General features: G+C 40.7%; 1 protein-coding gene across 4 annotated transcripts in view; it reads right to left on the reverse strand.

Annotated features, from left to right (window-relative positions):
- Window positions 1-22,334, reverse strand: part of NPAS3 (neuronal PAS domain protein 3) — a 613,669-nt gene that overhangs the window by 589,733 nt on the left and 1,602 nt on the right. For 2 of the 4 annotated variants that reach the window (XM_061367585.1, XM_061367587.1), the window contains exon 1: window positions 19,788-20,699. The exons of the other annotated variants lie outside the window; for them this stretch is intronic. In XM_061367585.1, the coding sequence (XP_061223569.1) occupies window positions 19,788-19,837 (50 nt within the window). In that variant the 5' untranslated portion in view covers window positions 19,838-20,699. Of the gene's footprint in view, window positions 1-19,787; window positions 20,700-22,334 lie in introns of those variants that run through there. 4 annotated transcript variants of the gene reach the window in all.

Raw genomic sequence — 22,334 nt, forward strand, 5'->3', positions numbered from 1 at the left:
CATTTTTCTCATGTACCCATTTCTTATGGAAGTAAAACTTTTCTTCCTACTGTTAACTGTCCATTCCCAGAATCTTCTTTATCAAGACCCACTGTTAGTGGACCTCTGAGAAATTCTCACATGTTAAATTACTTATTGCCTGAAATACAGAATAGAACTGACTTCCTTGCTTCCTTCCAGAATACCTAAAGGTATACATGTAATAACCATAAAAAAGTCTTCAGTGGCAGATGACCTATTGACACTCAAGGAACAGCTTGTAAGCAATTAAAAAAAAATAACTATGCAGACACAGCCTGAACCATTGATATTAATGAATGTTTGTAGCATGCTTCCATCTCTGATTAATCCTGTCCACAGTGTTAAGCATAAGAGGAAGAAACAGAATTCCACAGTTCCCTGAACAATTTTGCATGATTTTTGATGTAAAACTCCTGATTAGTAACTTCCAGGTTTTTTTCCCTCTGGAAAATAACTGACGCTCATTATCAGTGGACCATGCTACAGCCATAATCTTACTGTCTATTATGATCCCCAAATAATCTGATTCATTCTTTCTGTGCTACATGTTGACTCCCGCTGCTTCACTGCAGGTGAATTTCTGTGCCTTAAACTCAATATACTCAATATCAAAATATTCACTATCACACGAAACAAACCTGATCACAGCTGAAGATTGACCATCTGCTGTGGTGTATCATTTAATCAGGGTTTGCTCATCCACCCAAAACTGCAACTGTTACTGACCCAGCCATAACATTTTTCTTGCAAAGTTCATGTTCACATTGACTATATCCACTAACATCCATACAACTGGTGAACTGGTCTACTTCACAAGAAATTTCAGATCTCAGGACTCTGGTGGACCTTATTAGTGTACAGCCTTGCAGTAAAGAAGGACAATTTCTTTGTTAATTTAGTCTAGTTACAGCATACTGAGCTATATTAACTGGACTGTATGCAGCAGGTACACCCCTCTTTCCGACACCTGTGAGATTGCATCAGGAATACTGAGTCCAGTTTGGGGCTCTCCAGTACAAAAACCCCAGGAACATACTGGAGCAAGCCACTGCAGAAAGCTACCAAAACACATAGAGGACTACGCTAGATAATGTACCAGGAGAAGCTGAGAGAACTAGGCTAGTTCAGCCATAAGAACAGCAGGTGAAAGACAGCTCTCATATCTGTCTACAGCTATCTAGTGGAGCATTACAAAGAAGATGGAGTCAGACCCTTTGCAGAGGTATACAGCTGTAGGACAAGAGGCAAAGACACAAGCTGGGATGCAGGAAACTCCAAATAAATTATTAGGAAAACTTTTTTTGTCATGAGGTAGTCAAACACTACAAGCTGTTGAGGGACATTGTGGAGTCTCCATCCACAGAGATAATCAAAACCTGGGCACAGTACTGGACAACCTGCTCTAACTGACCCTCCTTCAGAAGAGCAGGTTGGACTAGGTGATCCCCAAAGGTCCCTGCTAACCTCAGCTATTCTGTGATTTGAAGCAAGCCATAGCCTAAGCCTTTCATGACATCGCATAGTAAGCCCAGGACCTGCTCAAGACTGATACACATTCAAACCTTAAAATAAATCAGACTGTTTCCTCCTTTTCCATATATACTGTGGAACAAATCAAGCTTCCTTTCACTCTCTTTCCAAAATATTCCTTTAGGCTTCTGAGCTGTATTTAGCTCATTCATAAGTTTACACAGTGAGATTAGTATACAGTGTTTTTCTAGAATACCAACACCATTTTCCTTCTCAAGGTCCTAGGAAATATGGAGATCCAAATTTCAATTTCCTCTCCTGGAACCCTGCAAATCTCTCCTCCTGATACCAGACCTGATTATGAGATCCCCATTAGGTATAGATACAAACCTTCTTATGAACAGCATTCCGCAATGAATTTCTTTTTCCCCTCCTCTTCCTTAAAAAAAAAACATGATTGACAGAAATTGTTTCAAGCTAGAGGAACTTATGCAGCAAAATCTGTATACCTGCTGCTACCTCGATAAATCTGAAGCCTTTCTAATAGTGCCAAGTTTACACTGATACAATGGAAAAATGTGACTTCAAATACTTGTGCATCTAATTAATTACATTTACACAAATAATAGCATTTCTGCTAGTATGCAAACTCAGGCATTTATCAAAACCATTACTATGAACTATTTTTTTCTCCAAAAATAACATAAATAAAGGCATTATAAGCAGACTGATATTACATACCTTTGACTAAAGTTATTAAATCACATTCTGACTATACAACCTCTATATGAATGTCCATATCACTATTAGTTGGTTTTGTTTACAGTTATAATGTATAAAATAGATTGCATCCCAGTTTAAGAATAGTATAATACACGCTGAAGTTCGTACATGTTCACTGCAATGCTCAAGTCATCACCGCAATTAATTTTATGCCACTGGGGTTTCACCAACCAAAATACTATCCAAGCATTTCATTTTGCTGAATTCAGCCTGTTTAATATCCACTTTGCTTGACGGTAAAAAAAACCACCACACTTCAAATATGAGTGCAAAATTAACTACTATGTTACAAAAAACCCTTTCCAACAAGTGAATGACAAACAGCAATTAAAATTATGAACTCTTCAAAGCAGGGACTCTTCTTTTTTTTTTTTCAAGGCATCATATGGTATGATGCCTTGTCCATACAGTCCCATAAGGTCCTTCTTAGTCATATCAACACAAGACGAAAATATATTATGAAGAGCGTAATTAAGCTGTGACATGTCTCATAACCATTCATGAAATGTGCTGAAAATAACGGTAGCCAAAACTGCTCAGCTGAGGCCATTTTCTCCAACAGTTTTCTAAGAGAGAATCATCACAGATACTTGCTAAAGCTTCCAGAAATATCCTACACAACAATCCAAGAACAGGTATATTGGATCAAACCAGCGTATCCCACCACCAACAATCCCCAAAAGCAGTTACAAGGAACAACGTAACAATACTGACAGCATACATGATATGCACCTGCGGCCTCCAATCATTTTCAATGCAGCCACTTCCTCAGACAGATATGTGCTTAGCAACATCCAGTGGATTTCTCAGCCACTCATTTGTCCCATCTCCTCTGAATTTTATTAAAGCTTTTCATACCTCGACCCACTTAAAAGACATCACTTGCTCTTACAGGCACTGAGCATCCCACATCAACCCAGCACACACAAAAGTAAAGACTGGCAATACATAATATTTTTTTTTAATTGACAAAAATATTTAGATTAGAAACAGTAAACATAGTACTAACACACCCACTAGGTAACTGAGTGACAAAGGACAAAAACCCTGTCCCTAGCCCCCAAAATCATAGAATCACAGAATCATAGAATAGTTAGGGTTGGGAAGGACCTTAAGATCATCAAGTTCCAACCTCCCTGTTACAGGCAGGGACACTTCACGCTAAACTATGTCACCCAAGGCTCTGTCCAACCTGGTCTTGAACACAACCAGGGATGGAGCATTCATAACTTCCTTGGGCAACCCATTCCAGTGCCTCACCACCCTTACAGTAAAGAATTTCTTCCTTATATCTAATCTAAACTTCCCCTGTTTAAGTTGGAACCCGCTAGCCCTTCTCCTGTCACTACAGTCCCAAACGCATAGTCCATCCCCAGCATCCCTATAGCCCCCCCTTCAGATACTGGAAGGCTGCTATGAGGTCTCCACACAGCCTTCTCTTCTCCAGGCTGAACAGCCCCAACTTTCCCAGCCGATCTTCATAGGGGAGGTGCTCCAGTCCCCTGATCATCCTCGTGGCCCTCCTCTGGTCTTTTTACAACAGTTCCATGTCCTTTTTATGTTGAGGACACCAGAACTGTACACAATACTCCAGGTGAGGTCTCACAAGAGCAGAGTAGAGGGGCAGGATCACCACCTTCGACCTGCTGGTCACGATCCTTTTGATGCAGCCCAGGATACGGTTGGCTTTCTGAGCTGCATGCGCACACTGCTGTCTCATGCTCATTTTCTCACCAACCAGCACCCCCAAGTCCTTCTCCTCAGGGCTGCTCTGAATCTCTTCTCTGCCCAGCCTGTCTCTGTGCCTGGGATTGTTCCGACACAGGTGTAGGACCTTGCACTTGGCACGGTTAAACCCACCTCACATGCGTGTCAAGGTCCCTCTGGATGGCATTCCTTCCCTCCAGCGTATCAACCGAACCACACAGCTTGGTGTCATCAGCAAACTTGCTGAGGGCGCACTCAATCCCACTGTCCATGTCAGTGACGAAGACGTTAAACAAGACCGGTCCCAACACCGGTCCCTGAGGGACACCACTCGTTACAGGTCTCCAGCCGGACATTGAGCCATTGATCACAACTCTTCGTGTGCGGCCATCCAGCCAGGTCTTTATCCACTGAGTGGTCCACCTATCAAATCGATGTGTCTCCAATTTAGAGACAAGGATGTCGTGTGGGACAATGTCGAACGCTTTGCACAAGACAAGGGAGATGACATCAACTGCTTTGCCCCTGTCCATCAGTTCTGTAGCCCCATCATAGAAGGCCACCAAATTGGTCAGACAGGATTTCCCCTTAGTGAAGCCATGCTGGCTGTCACCAAGCACCTTGTTGTTTTTCATGTGCCTTAGCATGCCTTCCAGGAGAATGTGCTCCAAGATTTTGCCAAGCACAGAGGTGAGACTGACTGGTCTGTAATTCCCTGGGTCATCCATTTTCCCCTTCTTGAAAATGGGGGTTATATTTCCCTTTATCCAGTCATTGGGAACTTCACCTGACTGCCATGATTTTTCAAATATGATGGTCAGTGGCTTAGCAACTTCATTCGCCAGCTCCTTCAGGACCCGTGGATGGATTTCATCAGGTCCCATAGACTTGTGCACATTCAGGTTCCTAAGATGGTTTCGACCCAGATCCTCTCCTAAGTGGGCCCAAGGTCTTCATTCTCACAGTCCCTGTGTCTGCCTTCCAAGACTTGGGTGGTGTGGTCAGAGCATTTGCCAGTGAAGACCGAGGCAAAGAAGTCACTAAGAACCTCAGCCTTCTCCAAATCCAGTGTAGCCAGTTCTCCTGATAGCTTCCAGAGAGGGCCCACGCTGTCCCTAGTCTGTCTTTTATTTGCAATGTACCTATAGAATCCCTTTTTGTTATCATTAATATCCCTAGCCAAGTTTAATTATAACTGGGCCTTAGCTTTCCTAACCTGGTCCCTAGCTTCCCAAAATCTTACAGTGCAAGTATCAGATAAGAGATAGGAAACTATTTAGAAGCAGTAAGGCAACAGCACATAGCATCACACGGAATTATACCTTGCTAGAAGTAGCTTGATGGTGTCATGCTTTTGTAGGCATTTCAGGTAAGGAAATTCCTCAGAAGAAAGAGATGAACTCAAAAGGTGAGGTTACAAAGTACTATAGTACAGCACAAGTACTATAAGGTACCAAACAAATGCATGTTTGCAAATACAGCAAATAGGCAACAGAGCTTGTGTTATAACATGAAGGAAAACCTTGACAAAGAGAAATTGATAAGGTACCATTTGGGTGAAGAAGGGCTTGAAACTTAGGACAAGTTACTAGTATTTCATACCACAGAGAAGGGAGGCCAGTGGGGATATAAAAAGACAGTCTGTCACTCTGAAAATTATCTCTGTAAGAGAATTTCTGACAGATATGACTGGAGAAAGAGTAATCCTCAATGGTAGTGAGGGTAAGCATGTAACTGAAGAGTAGGCAGGAAAACAGGGATGTTTAGGCAGAAAAAGCCTGCAAGACTTAATGTAGTCCAAATGCAAAGAACTTAAGACCAAAACAAAAGAGTTATACTAGGTTAGTAAAAAAAAACAAACAAAAAAATTAGCAAAGATGAAGTGTTCCTTTCCATAATATCCCATGACAGCAACAACCAGTCACCTGTGTAAAAACTTCATGAAGTTGAGCTGCATCATCATCATCACATTTAATAGCTCCTCATACTAGAATAATGCCTTATCCATTTTTTATCCTCTTCATATTTTGACCTCTAAAATACCCATTGTCAAGGAATTCCACTATTCAATCATGTTATACTGAAGATAGGCTGAGAAACTTGGGGCTGTTCAGCCTGGAGAACAGAAGGCTGTATGGAGACCTCATAGCAGTGTTCCAGTATCTGAAGGGGGCCTCTAAGGATGCTGGGGAGGGACTCTTCATTAGGGACCGCAGTAATAGGACAAGGTAGGACAAGAGGTAATGGGTTAAAACTTAACCCAGGGAAGTTTAGATTGGATATAAGGAGGAAGTTCTTTACTGTTCTTTACCCACTGGAATAGGTTGTCCAAGGAAGTTCTGAATGCTCCATCCCTGGCGGTGTTCAAGGCCAGGCTGGACATTGGGTTACATTGTTTAGCGTGAAGTGCCCCTGCCCATCGCAGGGGGGTTGGAACTAGATTATCTTAAGGTCCTTTCCAACCCTAACTGTTCTATGATTCTATGATTTTATATTGCACAGAAGAGGGGCAGCACACAAAAAAAAGCCCCAAAAACAACAAAAAAACCAACTGCTGCTAAAAGTTTTAAAACTCTTTCCTGAGAATTACACAGGATTTTTCCTTGTTCTCATAACAAAGTTAATGAATAATTGTTCCCTGATTGCCTTCTTGAGTCCTTGCATGATGTTATAGCCAATTCCCCTCAGTCACATCTTTTCCAAGCCGAAGTATTCTACTTTAACTTTTCCTCTGACAAAACTCCTTCAGTATATCTCATCAGCCTTCATACCTTATCTCAAAGGTATATACTACAGTATTTTTTTTTTTGGAATTGTGATAACAAAAGTACACACAATACATAGACTACACACACTCTGGATTTACAGATTGGCATAATTACATCGATGTTCATGTTTCCTGTTTGTTTTTCTATTCTTTCCTTCAAATACCAAATACTCTATTTGCCTTTTTAAATACTAAGCTATGAGGGAGAGGTCTGTATCGGTGAGATTGCCAAATTACAGTGCTATCCTGAAAAGTAGATGGAGGGCTTGGAAAGCACTCTACAAGATCTGTTTTGACTAAGGGCATCTAAGCTAAGCAATAAAGGAGGAGATGACAAAGAAGCAAGACTACAGTTTCATAGAGCTAGAAATACCATGAGCCTATGAATCATCTGCAAAAAAAAATGATACTTAAATTGTGTTTCCACATAAGATTATGCAAAGATGAAGAGCAGAATAAGGGGAAAAAAAGGGGGTGGCTGAGAGACAACACGTTGCAGAACTCCCACACAAAGCTGGATAGTGAATGAGAAAAATCCTTCAAAGGATGCACTGAAGAAGTGATCAAAGTATCCAAAGACAGCTAAAAGAGGACATTTGCCAAGAAGTCACAGAGCAAAAGAACAAGGGACATGGCCAACACTTCTCACAGCTGATTGTCAGGTTGAGAGAATCAAACCTTAAGATTTAAATTCACATAACGATACAGAAATCCATATCTTGGCATGAAGAGACTGTCTTAGAAGCAACCCAATGGGATCACCCCATTTAGTCACATATGCTCTGCCTTTTAACATGCCCTCAGCACTACTGCTCATCACAGTGATGCACTCTGCATTTGTGCTTGCTTCTGCTTTAGTAGCACAGGGCTGTAGCATGACACTACAAAGCTCATGTGATTGCAATGCCTAGAGGTTTTTATATAGCAAATTAATTCGCCTTGTACAGCCTTCTGAGCAGAAGTTAATGCTGGGCTAGTGTGAATTCCAAGTGGAACTGAGTAATACACCACATAGTGAGACACAGCTCCTGAGTCTACCAGGAACTGGACTACAAGTGGAAGAGTGGCCCCATTGCTATGGATCTGCATCCCCTTTTCCTCAGCCATTCACAGATCAGTTAACCAGGTTAACCACCTTCTGCTAAGCTCTCTTGCACCATGGAAGGAAACTACTGAAAAATTTAATCCAGTTTCCTACTGTAAATTCCCATCAAAGTATCTGTCCATTAAGTGGGATGGTCTAGATCAAAATTACTGTTTAAAAATTATTTTGGACCTTCTCATTCCTCTTTAATTTGCATTCACCTCTCCCATGAAAATCATTTTGAGGATGGATGTGTTACAGATTGCTTAACAGTCAAAATGAGTAAAACACTCTGTTTTCCAAAGACTACACACGCACGCACACATTCCCACACACACTTCTGTATATCAGTGACGTCTGAAAGTACAAATGGAAATGATACAGTAACCTTCTAAACATTCTGGTTTCTTTTTCATTGCACACAGAAAGAGGGGAAAAAAAAAAGGTATTCTTAGCTAATATATTTTAGTTATTAAAACTTTCTGTCCCTTAGAAAATAGATTACTTAGAATTAGCTCCCACTTGGACAATTCTGCGTGTAGCATTCATAGCAGTGATTTGCTGACAAAAAAAAAAATAAAAAAAGAAAAGAAAAAGAAAAGAAAAAATTAACAGATACATTTTTTTTTTAAATAAAGGATGTGCATAAAACAAAGTCAGGCACTCGGTTCCTCTTTCATTCCATATGATACACAGCTGCGTCAACCCCATCAGGAAACAGGCAACAGGAAATTCTTAACATTCTGAAGAGAAATCTAAAGATGTGTCTCAGCACCCTTCCTCCTAAAAGTGCTTTTCGATTGTCTAAAAGCCGTTTACACCAGTTCTAAAATTATTAATGACTTTCCTCAGCTTTTAAGCAGCTATAGGCCTCATTAAGTAACTAACAAGAAGTCAAAAGTGTATTTATTTGTAAGTTGCCTTCAGTTTTTCATTTCCTCCACCCCGAAATATAAATCATAAGGAAACCTTGACACCTATAGACAAAGCCAAGTACCCTAGCTATTGGAAAATGTTCCTTCATAATGTTCTGCTCCTCTGTTATTTGTGTTTCTAACTACAGCTCTTGCATATATAATTCCATTATACTTTTATAAATCACCATTTTGAAAAATGCTTTTGAACCATTAATATATTTTCCTGGTTAAAATTCTTTGAGATGTTCTTAACAAGAGTCTTAGATAATGAATTTGGGCAAACTCTGGAACAGTCTTTACAGTATTATCATTCTCATTAATTTTCAGAACTACCCACTGTGTTGAGATGATTGTCATGGGCCTAAGACTTCAATTTGGCTAAATATTTTTGCATATATTTCAACATATAAGTAACTAACAGATGTTTAAAATGTTAAGTTCACATTCTAGAAATAGTTAAATGTTTACTGTAATATCATAATTTGGTTTTGCACTCATTTTTATTTTGCTGCTTCTATCTTTAAACACTCTGTTAGAGTCCTGGTTGGCTGTAGACAAAATGCTTTAAAATGACTTCACAAGGAAACAAAACATACTCGATTTAGTAAATACAGCTGTGCTTTTAAAGGGGGGGGGGGGGGGGAAGAACAAAAAAACCCCAACAAACAAAATAAAACACTTAATGGTATCACAAATGAAAAACAAAGAAGAGAAAACACTTAATGCTAGAAACATTACATTTACCTAAGGTCCAGATTTCATGTAAACCATTTAAAATTGTTTGCATAATAAAAGGTTTCAAATTCATATTTATATTCTCTTTAGAAACCTAATACATTCTGCTGTCTTACGTCATTACTAGAAGGCTATATTAAATAGAAAAAAAAAATTAAATGTTAATACACAGCATATACAGTATCTTACTTTAGTCCAGATTATTGTTTTTTTCTTTGCCTTTTTTTTTTGTTATCTTTGAAGACTGCTTCAGTTTCCATTGTTTCATCCTTAACCATTCACATATCAGAGCAATAAGTATTTCATTACTGGTTTATCTGTCCAGAGGCTTGAGAAGCAGTAACAATTAACCCTCCCTTCACAGTGATTGATACAGGCTTTGCTTTCAATTTGTTCCACTACACAGATCATGAAATTCTGAATGCGATCATCCTTATTGACCTACACTTTCAAACACACGGCTACAATGAGATGAAAGTAATTATTAAAAGGAACACAGGACTACTCAATACTGAAACAAAGTCTTGAAAAATCTTTTAGATGACCTTCTCATAAAACTAGCATTATCTGATGTGAAATAAAATGATGGATTTGTTTCATAATCTGGAAATATTAAATTTAAATCTGATCAAGGTACAATATCATTATTATCATATAAGCCCAGGTCTAGCATTGTATCAGTTCATATCTGACCCAACAGACAGTGACTTCAACCAGAGTAATCATAGTAGGATCAGGCCCTATATATTTTAAAAGTTCCTCTGTCAGCTTTATTTTACACCAGCTCTGTTTGAAATGTTGTGTTAAGAATGACAAGACTGTAATTACTATTCTACTATAGTCTATTTCAAAAAGACACTGTTTCTTTTAAAGATCCTGGACTTCTTAAGGCACCTGATGTAAATAAGTACATAGAAAATTCAGACTGCTAAGGAAAAATGAAACACTCAAGTCAGATTTCCATCATCGGCTGAGATGAACCAAGACCTATATATACACCACTGCTGGAGACCTACTGCAGTGAAAAACATATATTTTTCATAAACCTTTAAGAAACAAACTTACCAAAATGTTAATTTCTTGTAATTGATACATTTTTGACAAATGCAAAAGGATTGGTGGGTGAACAGTAATAACAGAACTATTTAAAATACTGGTTGCAGTCAAAGAAAAATCAGGATAGAAAACTGTACAGAAGGATGTTCTTACAGGCCTGAGGCTCTAATCACAAAACAGAGTGATGGAGATGAACCAATACTGCATGGATTAGCAATGAATTATTTTGAACTATAATCATGTGCCAGCACAAAGGGGAGGTAAAAACTAGCCATTACTCACAAGCTGATCTGCAGATAAGAAGAAAAAAAGAAAGTAAAAAAGGGAAAAAAATTATATGCTAAATTGAGTCGGGAAAATAATGAAAATCTAAAATGCTGTTACGCTTCGAGTAACATTCTACTTAATGTCTTTCATGTTCTGTATAATATCAAGTATTTACACAACACAATCTGTAAGATGCTGAGGGTAAAGCAGGGTTAAATCTGACAACTCTTTTGTAAATTAGTACTGCATAATAATATGTGCCGAAAAATATCCTAATAGAAGAGTTAGTTTTAAAATAACACACATGGTTACTAATTTCTCCCACTGTAAAACTGCAGGAAATATATATATACACATGCATAGGTAAAGATAGGTACAGATATATGCAAATGTGTATATCCACATGCACACTTATGTATACATATGCATATATAATAAGGGATTCAGTTTCCATTAGTCCATCTGAAAGCAAAGCACCACCATCTTAAGAGTCAATGTTAGTTTTCCCACTCGGGGGGGGGGAAAAAAAAAAAAACCCACCAAAAACTAATTTTGTGATAAAAGAAAAATCAAAACTGCTATCCACAAAGATTCCTGAGATTCTTATGAACAGACTGTTTAAATGAAGAGCACTTTAATCAGTAGAGGAATCCTCACGTTTCTAATGTCTTGCTGTGCATTCTGCAGGTTATAGTAGCAGCTGGTAGAGGTCATATATCTTTTGTGAGCATCCCAAAAAGGCTCACTGCCAGACTGTTAAATTATGAATAAGCAATGAACAAAAGAATGCAGATACGGTGGTGACAAGATAATCCAAGCAAATTTATCTATGACAAATTTCACAGGATTAACAAATTACATTTACACAGAACAATAAAAATGTGCAAAAAAAAAAGGATGAGCCTACTTTTCCCTCACAGCATTAGAGGGAAAAAAATCACCATTCCAATGCATGTATTTACATTTAACTTTATCTAAAGTAAGACATTTATAGCTTGCTGAAGACAAGCAACTAGCATTTTTTTCAAGCAAATACATATACTGTGTCTATCTCTATATGCCTACACTTTGTGGTATACATGTATACAAGACAGTGGAAAATCTTTTGAAGTTTTCCTCACAATTACTAAAAACCAGAATAAATATAACAGAATTCTAAATTTGGGGTTCAGGTAGAATATTCTGCCATTCTCTCACAGTTAAAAGACACTTCCTTCATTTTGGGGTTTGTTCCTATTTGACCTGAACAAATATTATAATATATGATAATTGTCACAAGAAAAAAAAAGTCATGAATAGGACTTAAATACTTTATTTTTTCTTTTTTTTTTTTAGTAGTATCACAAAAACATTAAGAAACAAACAAATAAATAAACTAAATAATCACTCCAAGAAGATTCCTAAATCCAGAATCTAAATACTGGATGTTCCTAAAGATGCACGTTCAGAATGTCAAATAATTTTGGGGGGAAGAAGAAGGGATTTACAGTGTTTGCTATATTCTACAGCCTCCTGTTCTGGTCTTGAGAAGTGACACAAAATCAGAAATTGAAAAACAGCCCTCAAATACCACAGAATAACAGTTTCCAAATCACAGTTCTGTAGAGGAGCACTTTTCTTCCGATTAACAAAAGAATAAAAGGAAAGACAGCATCACTTAGTTTTCAAATTTGAGTGTAAGCATAGCGATTGATAAAAGGAACAGCAAATATGTTTGAAAGATCTGGAATCTGCTGTATCTTTTCTAACACGCTTCTCATCTGAAGTCTGTATTTTATGTCACCTCCACTTATTTCTTTTTGTTTGTTAATCTGAAACAACTGTTTAGTAAAAAGAGATCTTGAATAAAAATAGGCCTTTTGAAATCATATCTATATCATTTATGCATCAGATATATGTTCTTGTTACAGAGCTCTGCCTACAAACAGGAAACCTCACTATTAAAGTGAACATCCAATTAATTAAGATACTTTAGTAAACTACCTGGATCCTTCAAACACTGCTACTTGAGTACCATCTATCTAGCTCGTTCAGCCGTTGAAAAAAATTACTGTACTTTTCCTTTGCAACAAGAACTGCAAGTTTTGTTGTGAAACTGAACAGCACCTCAGAAAGACTGAATATATAAATCAGCCCAAAGCATTTGTTTTTCTTTTTCTATTCATCTTCTATTTGTTATTTACCCATAGAAAACAGGTTTGGGTTTTTTTACAAGTTTTTCTTGAGAACCTCCTGTCCATACTGTTAGTAATTTATGCAGAGGTGAAGCAAACATGTCAATCCTACACCTAACTTTAGTCAGACAAACAAAATCAGCTGCTTTATTTCTTCTTTTTTTTTTTTTTTTGCAGCTGTGAAGGTTGAAGGATAAGTACCACTGGCAGCTATCCTCTTTTTTAAGACTTTTTTCCTTTTTTTAATCCTGCTGCTAGCACTGTACAGATTCAGTGACTCAGTTCTTTCTACTGACCTCAACCTTGACCTGTGAAGGCTGCCCACTTACATTTTTTTCCCACAAAGGAACAAATTCTGCCTTCCATCATCTCTAAGAAAAAACAGCTTTCTAACAAGCATTCTTCTAAAATTTGGAATGTTATACTTTTGCTAAATTATTTACAGCTTTGGCAGGACAATTCTGAACTACCTAATTCATATAAGCCTACGCTGTGGGTGAACTGATCATAAATGTGAGTTTGCACATGACTTTCAAATATGAAACGTTAAGCAAGAGGGAAAAAAATCCTTCCCCATCATAATATATCAATAATGTCCTTAAATTTGAGTAAAACTATAACCCTTCGGGATTTAATCCAAAATGACTGTTTAAAGACTGTTCATTACTCAATAAAATTCAGTTTAAAACAATGTAATGTGTAATGAAGCTGGCTCTAAATTCCTGCTGGAGACAAAATTCCCAGGCAAGTATTTTAAAAGGGGCTTATAGGATTTAGGTGCCCACATTTCACTGAAATGCAGTATGTGTTGGATGCCTAAATCCAATAGGCTCTTCAGAAAATCCAAGCCCCAGAGACATTATTGTAGATTACACACATACATATTATTCAGGCTATATCCTGTAAGTTCATTATATACATATGTAAACCTAACATGCCTGCAGGTAATGGAATAGTACTTCTCCACTTAAATTATTTAACATAAGTGTTGAACTTTTATTATATATCAAGCTAACAGCTAATTTTAAATTGCAATCAAGCCATTTTCTGAAAGCACTTTATTTCAGTGGAGGTGTTGCCTGTAAAAGAAATGTGAATCCCTCTAATGAAAGCAGTGTAATATTTGAATACACAGTCAAAATGGGGACTGGAATTTTATTCCTAGTGCTAACATTGACATCTTCTTCCACTTCTGCTAGTTCTCAAGAATATTTCGTGTGTAGCTATCTCATCAGTAAAATGTGTAGAATAGTGTTTACAGATCTTTTGAAACACACTAAGATATATAAAGACACGTATCTAGAGAAACACTCAGTATTAAAATAAAAGTCTTCTCCAGACATTGTACATCCGTGAGAAGTTCCCTAGAACAGACAAATGACAAGATATAACCAAAGAGTGAAACTCCAAAATTCAATATATATGAAAGGATGAGAAAATGGTCTGTTATGAAATCTTCAGTAATCTGCTTTTGGTAACTCATTTCAAATTCTTGCTTACATATCACTTGCTCTTTAACGTGCCCAACTCTTGACGGCATGCAGAGTGCCGGATAAGGCCTGGCATAACTCTCAGTATCTAGCTGCAGCAGGCTGACAGCAAAATTTCCTTAAGGACCACTCCACTTTCACTCGAGAACCTCAAGACTTTTGCTTTCTACAGTAACACACAGATGCAAAGTTCACTCGTCCTCTCACTAAGTATGTTAAAGTTTGTTACTGTGATCTCACTGAGAATAAATTCATACCTTTTGAATTATATGGTAAAAATACTTTCATCCTTCCTTGAGATTCTCTGTAGTATACTTTCATTACATGCATAATTTCATTTGGAACCTTTTAAAAATTAAGGTATAACTTGAACTCAGTATTCTTCCAAAGACAGGGTCCAATTCTGCAAGTTACAGATACAAACACTATCCTACCCTTGCCATACCTCTTCTGTCCCATGTAATATACTACTACAGAATACAAAATTAACGAATATTTTTACTACTCAAAGTCCCGTTCAAATCCATGACACAACGATCCTATTCATCTCACTAGGACTTTGTGTATAGTGAAACTACTGCCTGAGCTAGTCACAGAACAATGCTCTAGTCATATAAGACATGGCAGCAACCATTATATTCTTACTATAGCACATCTTCTTATGCAGCAAAATGCAATATTATTACAAATTATCCTTATTATGCAAAGTCCTATTTAACAAAAAGTCACGCACCTCATTCACACTAATGGGACTTTGTATGTTAAAGATAACATGCAGTAGCCTTATAAATATTACATAGAAAGAAATTGCCTCTTCTGAAAAAATTGCAATTATTATGAAATGAATTTTAAAAACATTTCCTCTTGTGTCCATAAATCTTTGGCAGCTTCCAAAAAAAAAAAAAAAAAAAGATAAAAAAAGAAAGTCAAACATTAAGCATAAGCAAGAAAACAAACCAACCAAAGAACCAAATGACTGGGATGAAAATGCAAAGCCTTGGCCATGTCCCTTAAAAATATCTTCTGTGTAGAATATAAAAACAAATTTCCAAGCTGACATCCTGCAGAACAAGTTTGCTCCATTTATTTTGAAACAATGTGACTAATGCTGAAATCTCATCCCACATGAGGTGCTTTTACACCTGCAAAAGCGACTAGTGACAATAATATATGACAATAATATAAACTGTATTGGATGGACTGGCTGAATGTAAGGTTTATTCACATGAGATGACATTTCAGGAAAAGGTCTCATATTATTAAATTCTTAAAAAAACCACCACAATTGCTTAATTGATATCAAATTAAATTGCACCATGTCTGTAAAACTGCTTCATCTTACTGACCTCAGTGGGAGCAGAATCAATCCCAAAACGTTAATAAAACTAATGTTACTTGTTATTCTTCGTGCTCAGGATCAGTTATTCAAAGTACTTCTCTTAAAATAAGTTTTCCAAGAAAGAAGGTATTGTTATAAGAATTGTTTTATGAAAACAAATATTTATTTAAACGATGTACTCTTTAGGAAGGATGCTGATGAAACTGACGCCTAGAACGTCAATTTGCACCAACTGTTTTCCATCACTCTTGCAGTAAAATTCCCATCTGGGCTGGCAACTTGTGTGCCAAGTTTCAAACAAATGTGATTTGAAACTGCCGGTATATTAGACTCCAAAATTCAAGTGAGACACTAATAACAGAGACAGATGTTGACAGTATATCCTGATATTCTTTTAAAGATACCTACGGTTCTGGATGCTGTATTAATCTAGTAGCAAAACTCTCTAATTACTTATAACTTATTCATAATATAGCATTAGAAGACTAATGACATTAAACTGGTAGAAAACAAGCTAACTGGATGTAATTTGTAAGGAAAAAAAAATAGTTGTGCTGTGAAGAATGTAGAAACATTACTGCAGACAAAACCTTGTTATTTGGAATCCCATTAGTTACTGAAAATATGTGATATAACTTTTGTTGATCAATACTCTCGTGTAAGCTCTAAATAATGTATGATTCCAGTGGAGGAAAATGCAGCAAATCAAATATAGTGAGAGAATGTTTCAAATTATGAAGAGTAGTATGACTGCTAATCCATAAATCAGAAATCGGAAAGATTGTTGTAATGTGGGAGGGCTCTATTTAATAAAGGTCATTATAACTCCTGGCTCTAGAGCTATAACATCTAATATCCTCTCTGGTAGCTCTATGATATGCCCATGCATTACTGTTCTTGTTGACAGTCTGTTGCCTTGGAAATATTTCATTATTTCAGTTTTTCCATTTGTAGACCCTTGGCCTTGTGATATGAAGGCCACCCTATTTCATATTTTCGATTATCATTTAAGCAATCTTCTGGAGCTATTTATATAAAAGTAAGTGTTAGACAATGCATATCATCATTTATCACTGCTATGTTTAAGCTCATACTCTAGAAAGAAATGCCAAAATAAAGGGGTTTTTTTCTCTTTCACTTTAAACCAATAGCACTCCAATATTATTATATGCTTTACAAATCAATGCTGGCATATCACATGCGTGACACTTCTGTCTATTTCATTTTCTTGGGTATATACAATCAAAAAAAAAAACCCCTAAACTGCTACTGTAACTGGAAAATTTGCTAAGACTCACAGTTAAAAAGAAAATCAAGCAAATGTATGTAACTTTCCAGATGTTCTTTAGAAAACTTAAGTGAAAAAAGAGACTGCTGCTTTTTACAGTTTTGTAAACACTCACCTTTTGCTGAAAAAATGTAACACCATCTACTTAAATATTGTCAAAGTGAAGATGAAACAAACAACGTACACAAAGTTTACTTCCAGGACTCTTAATCTTATGAACTAGTTTACCTAAGTAGCATTTAAGAAGAACCTGCAAAACCCCTTAGGTAACTGGACTGTCCCTGTGCTCCAAAAGCTTGGCGCACACAGCTGGAAGGATGCGTACAGACAGCTTAGATAAACAGTTACACGCAAGACTTCAGAAGCACATTACATAACTTTCAGTAAGATGTACATGAGTGCCTGTTTTTTGAAGCACTGATTGATCTTCTCCAAAACTTTGTTTTTTCTTTTTTTAAGGAACAGATTGCTGTAATTTCTGCTACAAAAAATGTCATCAGCTTCTACATGTAATATTTATACCTGAACTATTCAGAGTGTTGTAAAGAGTGATAACAAAGTGAGCCCTAAGGGCAAAAAAACAACTGCTTGGACACTAGGCCAAGTTTGTGGCTATTAGTGTTCTAGGAATTTAGACTACTTTTTTCCCCTGAAATGATTACTCCTCCCACTCCCTACAGGGAAAAACTACTCTGATCCAACCTTTAAAATGACAGCATCAGAGCTGAACAAGAAGACGCTATTAAAGGGCATTAAATTAAATACAGTATATCCTCCTACAACTTCAATCAGAATTTCAGACCAAGTGTTATTTAGTTCAGCTCTCAAGTGGAGCAGAATAACAAATCGCGCACTTTGATTTACCTTCTCCGAATGCCAAATGGAGACAGGTGATAAAGAAAGCACTCATGCACAGGCTATGAAGTTTCCCCTAGAAATTAATTCTATCTTCAAGATTCCTATCTCAGAGAAATTCCCAAAATGGCACACAAATATGCTTCTGCTAGAGAGATTACTGAAGCTATCGTGGCAAATACACTTAGGACTAATACAGTACCATTCTCAGAAAGAAGACAGCAGAATTGTGTGTTGGGAGGGACGACAGGACTTATTGATACAAATTGTTTTCCCAACAAAGAACTCTGCAGGAGAAAAGCCTGCTGCTGTGTTATTAACACAGCCGAAATGCCTCTGCAGCCACTGAAATTGAGATTTAAAAAAAAAATAATATTTATAGTTGAAGATGAAACTCTTTAAGTTAGGTCATTGACTTCTGAGGGTGCACTGTTTTCCCATTATGTACATCTCCAAATTCTGCTACATATCAATAGATAGCCTTGTCAAAGTGCAACAGTTAATACTAATGCATCTAACACATCCGTACTAACACTTCAGTGGTGAATATGAAATGTATAGTTTTCTGATACCAGGCAGCCTGCTTCCTTAGGAAAAAATGGCACAGCTAGATAAACTCTGTTGGGTTTGGAAGTTGTAGTAGAAATGCTGATCATACTAAAAACCTGTAAGTTTGAAATGAAGATTAAAATGAGCCTGATTCCCTAGCCTTTATTTTTGTTTAAACATTTTTCAGACTTGTGCTGTGAAATATAAACTGAGTAACACATGATCTAGCTACTTTTAAAAGCTGTCTTAATGTTAATTTCCATTTTTACAACGAACCAGGAACCTTCCTCACCCCTTACCTACTTCACCGGTAACGCTGAAGTGGGAGGGAGGAGGAGGGAAAAAGCCCACTCCAAGCCCTCCGGCTGCTCTCCGCCTGGGCATACGTATCCTCTAAGTGTAGCAATGGAGCTTTGAGCACTTCGTAAGAATCACAAAGTAACATCACACGAACTTGTACTCTTGTTTCCTACCAGTCACTTCTAGAAAGATTCACTTTACTAGAACAAATCCGGTACGGGCAATTCGTGTCACCAGCAGATTAATAGCAAGCACTCTCCCCCAACAAAAGTATATGGGGCAGCCGGCAGGCCGGGAACCAAACTGGGGGTAGCGCGACCCCCCTCCCTCCTCCCGGCCCCCGCCTCCCGCCCGGGCCCCGCGCACTGCCGCACCGCCTCCCGCCCGCCCGCGCACCGGCTCCGCTCTGCCCGCCCCGGGGGGCGCCACCACCCACGGCCCGGCGGCGGGTCGCGGGGGCCGGGCTGGGCCGGGCAGCCCCGGGGGCGCAGCTGGCGGCGCGGCCCCTCAGCTCTGGCCTAGCCGCACTTGAACCGTACTGGTGGGGCCGGCCCCGCCGCCGGCAAGCCGGGCCTGGCGTCCCAGCGCCCCCGGGGCCGCCGAGCGCAGGGGGCCGCCGGGGGGGGCTCCCGCCTCCCCGCACACACACACATACACACGCCCGCTCGCCAACGCGCCCCGCCAAGCACCGTCTCCGGCAACCCACGGCTGTGCGGCTGCCGGAGCGGGGCCGCTGCTGCGCGGCTCGCCTTGTGTCTGTGTGTCTGTGCGCGTCTGCCTGTCTGTGTGTGTGTGTGTGTGCGCGGCTGGCGGTACGCACTAGGAGGAACTCCCGGTGCCCGGCTGTGCGAGCAGCGGGTGCAGGCGGCAGGTCCCCCCACCCCGGCATGGCAGCCAGCCCCTGCCCCCGGCGGCGGCGGCGGCCCGGCCCGGCGCTGCTGCGGCTGCTGCTGCTGCTGCAGGTTCAATAAAGAGAAAGTGTTACCGTTCTCGCCTGGAAGGATCCTGCTGAAAGCTTGGCTTGGTGGGCGCCATCTTCCTGGGATTTTTTTTTTTTTTTCTCCTCTCTCCCTTACTTTTCCCCCTCCTGATGTTGGTGTGTGTGGTGTGTCTAGCAGCAGCAGCGGCGGCAGCAATGGCCCTGCTTAGCCAGACAGGCTAAGGAAAAGTACTGAGGCCAAAGCATCGCGGGCTCCCACTCCTCCGCGCAGTCCTGGTGCAGGTTGCTCGCTCGCTCGCTTGCTAGCGCTGCTACTGCCGCCGTCCATAAGCCGAGGAGCGGAGGGAGCCGGGGCCCCGCCGGCCCCAGAGACATGCCCAGCGCAAGCAGCGGCGGCGGCCGGCGGCGGCGGCGGGGAGAGCGAGCCGCGGCACAGCCCCGGCGGGCAGCCTGGCCGCTGGCATCGCCGGCAGGTGCGACACCGCACACAGACACACACACGCGCACACACACGCACACTCACGCGTGCACACACTCTCCCGCACACTCACACGCTCTCACCCCCCGCGCCCGCGGGCCGGGCTCCGAGGGGTGCCAGGCCGTGGGGCCAGCGGGGCGGGGAGGGGAAGGGAGGAGGGGAGGGAGTCAGGGAGCGCCGGGCCTGGCCGCAGTGAAAGTACCGCTGGGCATTTTCCAGCTGCTTCCCCAGCTCCGCTCACCGCTCTGCGTGCAAGGGACGCAGCCTCCGCTGCCGGCGCAACAACGCCACTCAGTTGCAGTTTCGCACACTTTCCTCCTCGGGAGCGCGGGCTCCAGCTGGGAGCTGAGCTGGGGGGTGGTAGGGACCAGGGGCGCCCTCCGCAACTCTGCGGGCGCTGGCGGCGTGTCCCCCGTGGGCCCGGGAGGGGGCCGCCGGTTGGGGAAGGCGAGAACCTCTCGGCCCACGGGGCCTTCCCGGGGGGGTAAGGTGTGGGGCCGGGGGATGCCATGCACCCCCCTGGCCCTCTCCGGCAGTGAGTGCTCTCTGGTACCGGCGGAATAAAAGGCGTAATGCTGGAAACGTTAACGGAGACTGGTGACCCGCTTTGTTGGGAAAGGGAGGAGCACTTCACGCTGGTTTACTGGAGATTATGAAACTATTCATGAAATAAAGGCTCGGGGAAAAGAAACTGCTACCTTAATTGTTCCTTCCAGGACACCGGGAAAACCTGAGCGCTGGAGCTTTTAAAGGAGAAATCACTCCTCCGCGAAAAGCTTTCCATCCCCAAGGTAACTTTTTGACTGCTCTGCTGCCGCCTTGGAGGTGCAGCTCCTGGGCCTGATCCTGCTCCCAGGGAAAATCCCGTGGGGAAACGAGCGGGGGGGGGGGGGGAATCCCGTGGGGAAACGAGAAACGTTTCCGCGACATGTCCAAAAGTTTGAGGGCGGGCGGGGGGGGGAGGGGGGGGGAGTTGAGCGGGTATGAGCAGCAGGACAGAGCCGGCGGGGAAGAAGTTACCAAAGCACCTGGAAGTTTGGCTGCAGGACGTCGTCCGCGCACCAGGGGATTCTCCCCGCAGGAGGCAACCGGGCCAGCGTAACTCTGAGCGGAGCCCCGAGGCAGAGGGACAGAGCCACCGTCCACCCCGTGCTGCGCACGTGTGCAGCAGCCTCGACCCCGCTCCGGCGGTACTGGGGGCTGCGGGCGGCGGCCGGGTGCAGGCGGAGGTGAAGAGCTGTACGGGGGGAGACGCGCCTAGGAAGTAGCACTTGCCGCTCCCTGCCGGCAAGCCTGCCTCCTCCCCCCGGAAAAGGGGGAAGTTAACAGGTGTCACCTCGGCTTTGGCAATAGCGTAAGAACGTGTCGGGGTCTGCTGTATTTTACTCATTTCCAGATAGCACGAAGAAAAATCTTTCGATGTAAAGCACGCTGTCTTGTCGATAATATACAGACAAAATTTGGAAGAAGTGCAAAAGTGTTTCCCGGTGTCAGGTCACTGTGCAAGACATCATGGCTGGTCGGGATTCCTATTAGGCAAAGCATTTGGCTATCTGCTACTCACTATTTGGATTAGAGGTGTTAGTAGTTTGTCAGAGGAGTACTGCTTTTGTAACTTCGTCCTGATTACAGACTGACATAATCAAACCATTAAACACGAAGTACTAAAAAATTGCATGCTGCCTTGTCTATATATTTCTGTTTAACTGAAAGTCTCCAGAGGTCTCTTTCATTTGTCTAAAAGCCAATCTGACATTTCTGACCCTTGACTTCCCCACTTCACAGACTAAACTATTGTGATTGCTGCCTGTACTTCCTCGTTAAAGTGTCCGTCAGTTTCCATTGTAATTTAAATCTCTTATAAGTGACAAAAATCATACAGAAACCATGAAAAGAAAAAAACTTTAATCCATTCTTTATAGCTCTCACATTCAAGCTTTTCTAAAAATTTTATATATATATGAAAGATCAGTGTGTTTGCTTGAGCAAAACACTTATGCTTAGTTTCAAATGTTTCTCAGCTACGTAAGTGCTTAGGCATCATCAGGTATTATTTAAGGGGTATCAGCTTGTTATTATTTTTTCATTTTTAATTTTATAAAACCTACAAAAAT

Source organism: Neopsephotus bourkii, unplaced genomic scaffold (assembly GCF_033783945.1).
Source record: "Neopsephotus bourkii isolate Nb327-2 ecotype Australia unplaced genomic scaffold, CSIRO-AGI_Nbou_v1 NB_1388, whole genome shotgun sequence".
NCBI classification, from domain to species: domain Eukaryota; kingdom Metazoa; phylum Chordata; class Aves; order Psittaciformes; family Psittacidae; genus Neopsephotus; species Neopsephotus bourkii.